This window comes from Sinocyclocheilus rhinocerous, unplaced genomic scaffold (assembly GCF_001515625.1).
Source record: "Sinocyclocheilus rhinocerous isolate Xijiao unplaced genomic scaffold, SAMN03320098_v1.1 scaffold312, whole genome shotgun sequence".
Classification (NCBI taxonomy): Eukaryota; Metazoa; Chordata; class Actinopteri; order Cypriniformes; family Cyprinidae; genus Sinocyclocheilus; species Sinocyclocheilus rhinocerous.
The window spans coordinates 47,038-60,311 of record NW_015624544.1 but is presented as its reverse complement, the minus strand read 5'-3'; the positions used below and the strand labels follow the sequence as shown (position 1 = coordinate 60,311).

The window sequence follows — 13,274 nt, the reverse complement described above, 5'->3', positions numbered from 1 at the left end:
AGGAGTGATCGATATACATTATGGTCAGTATATATATATATATATATATATATATATATGTAGAAGTATTGAGTTGAATGAAATAAAGCTGAATGTGAAAAATAGGTGTGCAAAAGTTTGGGCACCCTTTCAGTTGTTTGATTTGAAATACCTGTAGTTACTTAATGCTGATTAATTGCAACACATAATTCATTTGATTGGCTCAATGAACCTTAACACTGCAAACTCGGGTACAAACAATCATGGAAAAGGATGTTTAACATAGTTGATTGCTAACTTTGCTTCTCCTTGATTCTCTACTTGAAAGTAACAACATGGGAACCTCAAAAGAACTTCCAAATGACCCAAAAACTAGGCTAATTTGTCAATATAAATTAGAAAAAATATCACAAAGGATTAAGGTCTCTGTCTCCACAGTCAGAAATATAGTTAGAAAATGGAAGGTGACAGGAACAGTCCCAGTGAAGGAAAGATGTGGTAGGCCGAGAAAAATATCTGAAAGGAAAACATGAAGAATGGTTAGAATTAGGGGTGGGCGATATGACTAAAATCTTATTTCACGGTATGAGAAATTTTATTTCACGATAACGATTTATATCTCGATGTACAGTATTTTATTTTATTTTTGTTATAAAATAAGAAAAAGAAGCAAATTACAAACACAATAGAACAAATAAATATGAAATATAATAAAGTGTATAAATAAAACACTGCATAGACTTCACTGTATCAATCAAACATGAACTGATCCAAAAGTGATTCAGTCAAGTGCAGTGAGTGATTAACATTAATAATGACAGACAGCAGCAGGTAAATTAGACTGCTGTCCCTTTGAGACCAACTGAACGGATCCAATATACTGATACACATCCGTTTTTCACCCAATGTTTCATTTATTTAACACATAGCCTACTGTGTTTACGTGAATGCTCCACACGATGGGTAATTTTACAAAATTGTGTGTGTATTTGACCATTCAAGCACGAAAGAGATCTGTTTTCGCAATCGTATGATGTCTGAGAGAGAGGCTTTCAGTGCTCACACTTTGGCTGTGAGTCAGTCAGCGCGAGCAGCGGATTGAGTTCTTTTTCACTGCTTATTGCAGTTAATAACTTTATTAAACATCATGCACGTCACAAATACGTGATCGCATGCTGTCTGAGAGAGGTACTTTCTGAGTGCGTGTGTCAGTCAGCGCGAGCACCGCATTGAGTTATTTTTCACTGCTTATTGCACTTATTAACTCTATCAAGTGCCTCCCACTCTTTATTTTCTCATTCATGCATGTTTCCTTATTACTCGAAGGTGTATATAACTTTTAAGTAGTACTATGTTACGCAGATATATTTGCATACCGCGGAACACACAATATAGCAAAATGTCTATCGATAGACACTTTATTCCGCGGTAACGATATATACCGTCATACCACCCAGCCCTAGTTAGAATGGTCACAGACAAACCACAGACCACCTCCAAAGAGCTCCAAGAACATCTTACTGCTGGTAGTGTCATTGTACACCATTCCACAGTCCATCGCACTGTGCACTAGGAACAGCTCACTGGAAAGGTGATGCAGAAAAAGTATTTTCTCTGTACCGCCAACAAGCAGAGTTGTTTGAGGTATGCAAAGGCTCATCTGGACAAGCCAAAATAATTTTGGAATAATGTGTTGTGGAGAGATTAAACTAAGATAGATTTATTTGGTCACAACCAGAGGTGCTTTGCATGGTGGAAAAAGAACACAGTCTTCCAGGAGAAGAACCTCCTCCCTACTGTAAAATTTGATGAAGGGTTTATCATGCTGTGGCGCTGTGTGGCAAGCACAGGTACTGGAAACCTTGTTAGAGTTGAGGGTCACATGGATTCCACCCAGTATCAGCAGATTCTTAAGAGCAATGTTTAAGAATCAGTCAAGAGGTTGAAGTTACGCCGGGGTTGGTTGTTTCAGCAGGATAGTGACCCAAAGCATTGTTCCAAATCTACCAAGGAATTCATGCACAGAACCAAGATACAGTGTTCTAGAATGGCCATCCCAGCCCCCAGACTTAAACTTCATCGAAAATCTATGGATTGATTTGAAGAGGGCTGTTCATGCTCAGCAGCCACCAAACCTTACTGAACTAGAGACATTTGAAAGGAAGAATGGTTCAAAATACCTGCAGCCAGAATTCAGGGACTTATCAGTGGCTATAAGAAGCATTTACAGGCTGTTATTTCAGCAAAAGGTGGCTCTACTAAATATTGATGTGATTATTTTATTGGGGTGCCTAAAGTTCTGCACCTGTGTGTTTTTGTTATGGTTCACATTGCATTGTTTCTGTTGAATTAATACATTTTATTTCAGAACTGAAATGTTACCGTTTCCATAAGGTATAAATTACATCCTAATGAAGTTGCTGCTAGTTGCTGCTAGACCAGTAGATTATAATTGAAAAATTATGATAATTATCAGGGGTGCAAAACAGAATAACAAAACAAAACAAACACCCAATTCACTTCAGTGGGCACAGAAAACGAAATAAGGTAGTAGAAGAAATGTAAAGAATAAAAATGTTTTTTACAGTAATAACCCCTAATCAAAACACCAGATCACAAGCCCAATTTGACTTGAAATAATGCAACCAATGTTAAAGAACCAATAAAGGTGTGCAAAACAACGGCAGTGGCCTATATGTGCCTGATAAAACAGACAAAAACAAAAAACAACAGCATGAGCATACATGAACAATCTGCACATCTTGCCACATAAATGCACCACCCACATTATACACAGTTCACATTTGAACCTCTTTTAAACTTATTAATCAGTAAATAGACTAAACGTAACAGTATACACTTTATACAGGGTACAATACTTTTCATGCCATATACGTAAACACACTTTGGGAGAAATAAATGAAAAATTCACTCTTATATGTGACTCTGGATTATCAATCATGTGGAAACTGGCACATGTGCGATCTCACATCCTTGTTCTCCCCTCTTAACAATATAATACACAACAATTACTGCATGTTCCTTCCATACATGTATTACACTGTATTATTTTACATTATAACAGTCTTCAAAACATATTTTAAATGAACTTACGCTCAATCTCCGTTGAAGTAGGCCTGAATCCCATCCCCCACCGAAGATCTCTCATGCGCAGCAACAAAACACTAATATAAACACTAAATTAAGTCATCCACTCTGTGCAGTCACACAACTGAAACCACCACAGGTCCACGAGTTGATAACCAGCCTGGATTATATCCGTTTAACAATTTTTTTACAACTATTTTCTCCTCAATTGTAACTGCTGCTTCTATCGGCGCGCTCTCAGTTCCCCTATGACGCACACTCTCTCGTGCGCATACTCAAACTCTTAAAGGAGACAACACACATAACTGCATAATAGCGAAAACTTAAAGGGGGAAAATCACCAGGGGAATTAAATATTGGGCCCTGTTAATAAATATTCCTGCCCTGTTACACTCTCCCCTGCCTACAGTCAACGTCCTCGATGACTGCAAACACCCTTCAATCATCCATTACTCCTTGTAGTTTACCGGATGTGTACAAGACCATACCCGCTAACACTTGGGAAAGGACATCGGGACTGAAGGACACAGCATTACAAGCAGATTTAGGCAGTCTGTATGGGTTACCATGAACACCAGCAGTTGGTAGGATGGGGTACAGCACTTTTTTCTCTGGGCTTTCGGGGAACAGGAACTGGCCTAGCCAAAACCACATCCAGAGGTGAATCAGTTCTTTCAGTATCAGGCAGAGAGAGTTCTTCAACAGCACTCGCCTCATTATTCACTTGTGCATCATTATATCTTCCTTGTGCTTCTTCCATTCCAGGCCCAGCACAATTGTCTGGTTCCACATCTGGCAGCTGTGACTCCTCAAGCACCAGGCCCACTGGATCCTCCTCAGACCATCTGGTTTCTTCCACAAGCACACATTCTGCATCTAACGAAGGCATCTCTTCTACCAACACGGAGGTAGGTACTTCTTCTACAGGTCTCACTTTTTTCAGTGGCATTGGGACTGGTCTCGGACAGGGCCTAATGTCGGATCTATGTACTCTTTTTGCAGGACCGCCTCCCACTGGCTCCACAGTGTAGGTCGTACCATGCACCTCCACCACCTTATAGGCTGTGGGTGCCCAGGCATCCTGTATCTTGTTCCTTCCTGGTGGACGATATTGTAAGTACACCTGCTGACCAACTGCTACCTCTGGACATTATACCCCACTCTCACGCTTGACAACTCGGTCTGCTACCTTCCTTTCAGCGTACTCACGTGCCCGGGTATGAGCATCCCGAAGCCACACCTTATGGACAGACAACCAGGCAGGCTCCTTCTCTTGCACTGGCTCCTGGCCCAACAAGGCATCTACTGGTAAGTGTGGCTGCATACCAAACAGCATGTAGTAAGGGGAGTAACCAGAGGAGGTGTCACATTATAGGCGTACACCAGCTCAGGTAAGTACTCTGGCCATTTTTGTTTCTTGTCAGGTGACAAGGAACGCAAGAGGTCATGCAGAGTTCTGTTAAATCTCTCGCACTGTGCATTTCCTTGAGGGTGATGTGGCTTAGTGCGGGACTTTCTCACCCCATACAGTTTACAGAGCTCTGCAATAACGGCACTCTCGAAATTTCTCCCCTGGTCTGAATGAAGACGCTGAGGCACACCGTACTTGAGGAACCATTCCTTCAGAAGGACCTTAGCGGTAGTGTCCGCCTTCTGATTGTGGGTGGGGAATGCCTGGCTGAACTTAGTGAATACATCTGTCACAACCAGGACATTCTCCTGTCTATCCGACGCAGGTTCCAGTGTGGTGAAATCCATTGCGACCACTTCCAGTGGATGAGAAGCCAAGAATGGGGTCCAAGGTGCCTGAATCTTGGGCTGCGGCATTTTGGCTGGCACGCACCGCAGGCACTCCTTCACCCACTTATCCACAGCGTCATACATCCCAAACCAATAACAACACTGCTTGAGCAGGGCCAGCGTCCTCTCCATGCCTTGATGCCCCATCTGGTCATGAACACTTCGCAACACCATTTCAACCAGACATGCAGGGAGCAGCAACTGTTGGCATTCCCCATTGAACACATCGTCAATCGTTCTGTACATCAGCCCTACTTTCTCTTGGATCCTGTCCCCCTGCTCAAGCAACAACCTCAACGGTCTGGACAAGTGCTTTCTCTCACGATTTGTGGGTTTCCTCTTCTTGTCCCAGAAACTCTTGAGCACACTGATGGTCGGATCTGCATCCTGAAACTGACGAAGCTCATCCTTTGTGTATCCAGGTAATGTTGGGGTATTCTCCATGGGTTCCCCTCCAGACTCTCTTTCCTCTATGGCTGCATGTAACAGTCCTATTTCTCCCTCTCTAGGACTCGCCACTCGCCCTGCCAGGTCAACTTCGAGTGCAGTCCCTGTACGAAGCCCACTGCAAATAGCCACACAGCCATCGTACTCTGAATCCTCAGTTACCACCTCCATCGCCTCCAGTCCTGGTCTTCTAGAGAGAGCGTCAGCTGCAGTGTTATACCGCCCAGGGTAGTACTGGACTTCGAAATTGAATATCGCAAGCTGTGCAGCCCACCTCTGTTCAATGGCACCCAGCTTAGCCGTGTTGAGGTGGCAGAGGGGATTGTTATCTGTTAGAACAGTAAATTTGGATCCTAGCAGGTAACTCCTGAACTCCACAGCCCATTTGAGTGCCAGGAGCTCCAGCTTCATACTACTTTAGTTCCTGTAATTTCGCTCTGCGCCCCTCAACCTCCGGCTTGCATAGGCTATCACAGTCTTTGTGCTTGCTGCTGGTATAGCACAGCACCCAATCCCAGGTTAATGGCGTCGGTCTCCAGCACAAAAGGTAGGGTGAAGTCTGCGTAGCCTAGTGTCGGAGCACAGGAAAGTTTCTCCTTGAGGTGATCAGAGGCTTGTTGGCACTCCATTGTCCAAGAGTCCTTAAACAACTTGTTGGCCTGAGCAACACTGCCTTTTCATATGCAAAATATACTGCTGCTAACCCTTGTTGGTAACATGGTGGGTAACCTTCAGCTACATTGTCTAATTTTGTGCTATAATAAGCAATTGGTTGTTTTTTCCTTCCGCTGCAAGTTTCCTGCATCAAAACTGCAGATGCATAACCATCTTTTCTGTTTGCAATGTACAAATGAAATGGTCTGTCATATGTGGGCATGGTCAAGGCAGGAGCTCTAGGTGGATCCGCTCCTTTGCTATCAACGAGAGGAACGTCTGTACTTCCGCAACAGACAACGAAACTTTTTGGTTGTTAAAAAAAGGTACGCTCGTTCAAAACAGTTGCGTTCGATCCTTCGCTGTCTGTGCTGATTTAAATCTAGCGGTTCTTTTGTGTTTGTGTCGCAAGTTCAGTGACGCAGGTAGCGACGATTCTCTCCGGCCAATCAGTGATTCACTGCTTCACTGCACTCACTTTGTCTGGGTCTGTAGACACCCCTTGAGCAGATACCACATGCCCTAAGAACTTTAGCTCGGACTGCAGGAAGTGGCATTTTTCCACCTTAACCTTGAATCCGGCCTCCCTCAACCTTTGTAACATAGTCTCAAGCCTCACTAATGGCGCTTTTCCACTGCATGGTACGACTCGGCACGGCTCAGTACGACGTTGGAATGTCGCTGGCGCATTACATAGGCCAAACGGCATCCGCTGGTACTCATACAGGCCAAATGGTGTAATGAAAGCTGTTTTGTGGCGGTCCTTCTCATGAACTGCTACCTGGTGATAGCCACTTGCTAGGTCAATAGACGAGAACATCTTGGCCTTACTCAAAGCATCCAGACTCTCATCTATTCGTGGCAACGGGAATGCATCACGCCTAATTTTACAGTTCAGCTTCCGGTAGTCACGCATAGCCAAAGACTCCCGTCAGTCTTCTGGACTAACACCACCGGAGATGCATACGAACTGGAGCTTTCTTGGATGACACGCTTTTTGAGAAGTCCAGAGATATGGTCCTTCAACTCCTGGAATTGATTTGGTGGTATACGTTGGAATCTAACTTCGCAGGAGCTACTCTCAACACGACGACCCTGGGCAAGTACCCCTAGTTTCACCTTGGGTGGCAACCGCCCACCTTCTGGGGACAAGTTTACTACCTGCACTGAGGTGTACTTTGTAATGAAAGGTTCACTGTCTAATGAAAAGACTATTATTCATTCTATGACATCCAGGGTTAACATAATTCAGCATATTAATTTATATATTGATTACTTTCATTTTCACATAATACTTCAATAAAATTACACAATAATACCCGCCTACCGGGTGATACCAAGGTAGGAACCAGGACCAAGCCACCTGGCAATGATGCCTTACCTGGCTCAAACAACCTTAAGTCTCTGTTTTCAGCTAGTTCTTTGTGTTCTGGCCTGAATTGTAGCCACTGAGGCTGCAGGTGCGTACGACTTACGTGTGCCTGCTACCCGGACCACAGAGTTCGCTCCTACTGGGGCAGCCTCTTGCACTCGGTTAAGGGAGGCTCTCCAGTCAGCATCCAATGTCCCCTCCAAAGCATTGTCAAACTCAGCTTGAATCAATTGTTTACACCGCTGTGCTATGTTCATGCCAAGTATGCCTGGGGGCGCTGAGTCAGTCTCCCCATCATTCTGGTCATGTATCACCAAGAACCCACACCCAGGTAGAGTCTACCCCATTACCTGGATATCAAGTTCTACATACCCAAGGTAGGGAAGAGGCAACCCGTTGGCGGCAGTAATCTTTTAACCACTTGCTTGTACAATGCATGTCTTTGTCTTCCCCATGAAGATGTTTTTTAAAGAAGCTGTCTGTCAAAGTACTCACGTTACTGCCCGTGTCTAACAGGCTGGATGGCTACAACTGGATGGCTACCCCCCCCAGCGTGAATTTCCACTTCTGGGCACTTGCCCACTGCACGCTCCAGAAACCGCACTTTTGTCAATGTGCCAGTCTTTGAATCATCGGTGCCACCTCTCATTGCTCGGCTCTTCGCAATGGAGGCGCACAGTTTCCCGGAACCGGAGACTCAGGCGTAGATGGCACAGGGTTTTCCTGGAAGGGCATTGCCTGGCTATGTGCCCAACGCCCTCACATCTCAAACAAATGGGTTGGCCGTCTCGGGAATATCTTGGCTTAAACTTGGGCTTACTAGGTTTCTCACAAGTTGGGTCAGCCCTCTGAATCGTGAGATCACGGACAGCGTTGGTAAGGTCCCCGATTGCTTTCCCTTGCTGTGTAATTACCTTAATTACCTCTTGTAGGGCTACAGTCAAGTCATTTGGTACAGTGGCGGTCATCCTTGCATGCTCTGCACTTTCCTCCCCACTCACTAGGTTTCAGTTTCGGGCCACATTAGCTGGACGAGGTCTCTCTTCTGAGCACCACAAAAGGGCCTCCTCACGAACTTCGAATAATGTAGCATGAGGTCGCTCTCTGACCACCTTGCGCAGTTCCCTCCGGAGTGCTGAATCCCTCACCCCTTCTATAAACTGGTCTCTCAACACCAGCTTCACATTTGGAACACAATGTGGTGCTTGTTGCAGTGCAACATTTAACATCAATGACAGTGCATGTGAAAAATCACGAAAATCCTCACCGTCCAATTGTTTTCGCGCATAAAATGTGTGCAACAACTGGGAGGTGCTATGCTTTTCCCTGAAAGCTGCCCTCAAATATGAGAACAGGTCTTCTGCTGACTTAACCCCCCACCATACACAACCTGACTTCATCTAGTGCTGAACCCCTTAAGTGGGAGAGGATAAAATCTACCTGATCCTCAGTATTCAACCCCCTCACTCTTATAACCCTGCCCAGTTCCTCAATGAACTCATCAACATTTTGGCAGTCCTTACTCTGTCAAAGTACTCACGTTACTGCCAGTGTCTAACAGGCACTGGATGGCTACCCCCCCAGCGTGAATTTCCACTTCTGGGCACTTGCCCACTGCACGCTCCAGAAACCGCTCTTTTGTCAGTGTGCCAGTCTTTGAGCCATCAGTGCCACCTCTCATTGCTCGGCTCTTCGCAATGGAGGCGCACCGTTTCCCGGAACCGGAGACTCAGACGTAGATGTCACAGGGTTTTCCTGGAAGCGCTGCCCAGTGCATTGCCTGGCTATGTGCCCAACGCCCTCACATCTCAAACAAATGGGTTGGCCATCCCGGGTATACCTTGGCTTAAACTTGGGCTTACTAGGTTTCTCACAAGTTGGGTCAGCCCTCTGAATCGTGAGATCACGGACAGCGTTGGTAAGGTCCCCGATTGCTTTCCCTTGCTGTGTAATTACCTTAATTACCTCTTGTAGGGCTACAGTCAAGTCATTTGGTACAGTGGCGGTCATCCTTGCATGCTCTGCACTTTCCTCCCCACTCACTAGGTTTCGGTTTCGGGCCACATTAGCTGGACGAGGTCTCTCTTCTGAGCACCACAAAAGGGCCTCCTCACGAACTTCGAATAATGTAGCATGAGGTCGCTCTCTGACCACCTTGCGCAGTTCCCTCCGGAGTGCTGAATCCCTCACCCCTTCTATAAACTGGTCTCTCAAAACCAACTGCACATTTGGAACACAATGTGGTGCTTGTTGCAGTGCAGCATTTAACATCAATGACAGTGCATGTGAAAAATCACGAAAATCCTCACCTTCCAATTGTTTTCGTGCATAAAATGTGTGCAACAACTGGGAGGTGCTACGCTTTTCCCTGAAAGCTGCCCTCAAATATGAGAACAGGTCTTCAGCTGACTTATCCTCCCCCCCCATACACAACCTGATTTCATCTAGTGCTGAACCCCTTAAGTGGGAGAGGATAAAATCTACCTGATCCTCAGTATTCAACCCCCTCACTCTTATAACCCTGCCCAGTTCCTCAATGAACTCATCAACATTTTGGCAGTCCTTACCTGGATCCCCACTGAAAGGTACAATTTGTTTCTCCCTTGGGATATACACATAGGATCTAGTATGAACATTAGTCATGTTTGCAAGGGCTGACATTACTTCATCATGTCTACGTCCCAACTCCAAGATCTGGGACTGAAGCTGTGAGACAGGGTTACCTTCCTCAATGTCCATTTCCGGCGCCGCAGCACCTGCACCTTGAATGTCTTCCGCCATTGCGGCTGCACCGTCCATGTCCTCAGCATCCATGGCTTTGCCGTAGTCACAGAAAGTCTCAGTTCTCAAACAGTCAGTTCAACAAGCACTGTCCTCCTCGAAGTCCTCACACACAGCAGTCCTGCTACGCTGGCCCTTTGTCCTGCTGCCACTTCTGTCAGGATGGCACTGCAGGTCCTTCCAGCACTACCGTTGTTTGCACCCTTCTACTTTTGCACTATCGTAACAAATAAAAATCAGCCCCAAACAAAAAGAAATCCCACTTCTGACACCAAAATTAGATGTGGCCGGCTTGACGTCCTTCTAATTTACTAAGGAAAAAGACAATGCCAAGACATCTAATAAAAAAAGGATTCTTTTATTCCTGACTGAGCCTCAAAGGAAACTCAGCATTAATGTTTTGTTCGGGGAAAAGGTTTTTCTCAGGATTCCGATCCAGTTGAACAAGAGAAGTCGTATAAAACAGAGTAACAAAAAACAAACACCCAATTCACTTCAATGGGCGCAGAAAACGAAATAAGGTAGTAGAAGAAATGTAAAGAATAAAAATAAGTTCTTTACAGTAATAACCCCTAATCAAAACACCAGACCACAAGCCCAATTTGACTTGAAATAATGCAACCAATGTTAAAGAACCAATAAAGGTGTGCAAAACAATGGCAGTGGCCTATATGTGCCTGATAAAACAGACAAAAACAAAAAACAACAGCATGAGCATACATGAACAATTTGCACATCTTGCCACATAAATGCACCACCCACATTATACACAGTTCACATTTTAACCTCTTTTAAACATATTAATCAGTAAATAGACTAAAGGTAACAGTATACATTTTATACAGGGTACAATACTTTTCATGCCATATACGTAAACACACTTTGGGAGAAATAAATGAAAAACTCACTCTTATATGAGCCTCTGGATTATCAATCACGTGGTAACTGGCACATGTGCGATCTCACATCCTTGTTCTCCCCTCTTAACATTAATACACAACAATTACTGCATGTTCCTTCCATGCATGTATTACACTGTATTATTTTACATTATAACAGTCTTCAAAACATATTTTAAATTAACTTACGCTCAATCTCCGTTGAAGTAGGCCTGAATGCCCTCCCCCCCCGGAGATCTCTCACGTGCAGCAACAAAACACTAATATAAACACTGAATTAAGTCATCTATTCTGTGCAGTCACACAACTGAAACCACCACAGGTCCACGAGTTGATAACCAGCCTGGATTATATCCGTTTAACAATTTTTAATAACTGTTTTCTCCTCACTTGTAACTGCTGCTTCTATCGGCGCTATCTCTGTTCCCCTCTGACGCACACTCTCTCTCTTGTGCGCATGCTCAAACTCTTAAAGGAGACAGCACGCATAACTGCATCATAGCGAAAACTTAAAGGGGAATCACCAGGGGAATTAAATATTGGACTATTCCTGCCCCGGTTACACTCTCCCCTGCCTACAGTCAACGTCCTCGATGACTGCAAACACCTTTCAATCATCCATTACTCCTTGTAGTTTACCGGATGTGTACAAGACCATACCCGCTAACACTTGGGAAAGGACATCAGGACTGAAGGACACAGCATTACAAGCAGATTTAGGCAGTCTGTTTGGATTACCATGAACACCAGCTGTTGGCCGCTGGGTCCTGCGTGGCGTAGGATGGGGTACAGCACTTTTTTCCCTGGGCTTTCGGGGAACAGGAACTGGCCTAGCCAAAACCACCTCCAAAGGTGAATCAGTTCTTTCAGTATCAGGCAGATAGAGCTCTTCAACAGCACTCGCCTCATTATTCACTTGTGCGTCATTATATATTCCTTGTGCTTCTTCCACTCCAGGCCCAGCACAATTGTCTGGTTCCACATCTGGCTGCGGTGACTCCTCAAGCACCAGGTCCACTGGATCCTCCTCAGACCATCTGGTTTCTTCCACAAGCACACATTCTGCATCTAACGAAGGATTTGACTTGAAATAATGCAACCAATGTTAAAGAACCAATACAGGTGTGCAAAACAACGGCAGTGGCCTATATGTGCCTGATAAAACAGACAAAAACAAAAAACAACAGCATGAGCATACATGAACAATTTGCACATCTTGCCACATAAATGCACCACCCACATTATACACAGTTCACATTTTAACCTCTTTTAAACATATTAATCAGTAAATAGACTAAAGGTAACAGTATACACGTTATACAGGGTACAATACTTTTCATGCCATATACGTAAACACACTTTGGGAGAAATAAATGAAAAACTCACTCTTATATGAGCCTCTGGATTATCAATCACGTGGTAACTGGCACATGTGCGATCTCACATCCTTGTTCTCCCCTCTTAACATTAATACACAACAATTACTGCATGTTCCTTCCATACATGTATTACACTGTATTATTTTACATTATAACAGTCTTCAAAACATATTTTAAATTAACTTACGCTCAATCTCCGTTGAAGTAGGCCTGAATGCCCTCCCCCACCGGAGATCTCTCATGTGCAGCAACAAAACACTAATATAAACACTAAATTAAGTCATCCACTCTGTGCAGTCACACAACTGAAACCACCACAGGTCCACGAGTTAATAACCAGCCTGGATTATATCCGTTTAACAATTTTTTAACAACTATTTTCTCCTCACTTGCAACTGCTGCTTCTATCGGCGCGCTCTCAGTTCCCCTCTGACGCACACTCTCTCGTGCGCATACTCAAACTCTTAAAGGAGAAAGCACGCATAACTGCATCATAGCAAACACTTAAAGGGGGAAAATCACCAGGGGAATTAAATATTGGGCTATTCCTGCCCTGGTTACATACATATATATATATATATATATATATATATAGCCTCTTCTAAAGCTGGCTCACAAGAAAGCCCACAAACAGTTTGCTGAAGACAACCTGTCCAAGATCATGAATTACTGGAACCATGTCCTGTGATCTGATGAGACTAAGATAAACTTGTTTGGCTCAGGTGGTGTTCAGCATGTATGGCGACGCCCTGGTGAAGAGTACCAAGGAAATTGTGTCTTGCCTACAGTCAAGCATGGTGGTGGTAGCATCATGGTCTGGGGCTGCATGAGTGCTGCTGGTACTGGGGAGCTGCG

The 13,274-nt window shown here is 44.5% G+C and overlaps 2 protein-coding genes and 1 long non-coding RNA gene across 5 annotated transcripts in view; 1 reads left to right on the top strand and 2 right to left on the bottom strand.

The window, feature by feature from the left end:
* Positions 1 to 13,274, top strand: part of LOC107741999 (centrosomal protein of 95 kDa) — a 189,746-nt gene that overhangs the window by 139,168 nt on the left and 37,304 nt on the right. The gene's annotated exons all lie outside the window — the stretch shown is intronic.
* LOC107742015 (uncharacterized) lies at positions 7,980 to 10,706 on the bottom strand. 2 transcript variants are annotated; one of them, XM_016554859.1, is made up of 2 exons: positions 9,110 to 10,706; positions 7,980 to 8,077 (listed from the first exon to the last, which is right to left on the bottom strand). In XM_016554859.1, exons 1-2 carry the CDS (start codon positions 10,172 to 10,174, stop codon positions 8,006 to 8,008), a joined length of 1,137 nt encoding a protein of 378 aa, XP_016410345.1. In that variant the 5' UTR covers positions 10,175 to 10,706; the 3' UTR covers positions 7,980 to 8,005. The 2 variants fall into 2 exon arrangements, with proteins under 2 accessions (XP_016410345.1, XP_016410354.1); XM_016554868.1 differs by having other exon boundaries at positions 7,980 to 8,083; positions 9,116 to 10,706.
* On the bottom strand, positions 12,118 to 12,870 carry LOC107742028 (uncharacterized). Its single transcript, XR_001640269.1, has 3 exons — positions 12,607 to 12,870; positions 12,427 to 12,500; positions 12,118 to 12,195 (listed from the first exon to the last, which is right to left on the bottom strand). It is a non-coding gene; the product is annotated as an uncharacterized LOC107742028 (long non-coding RNA).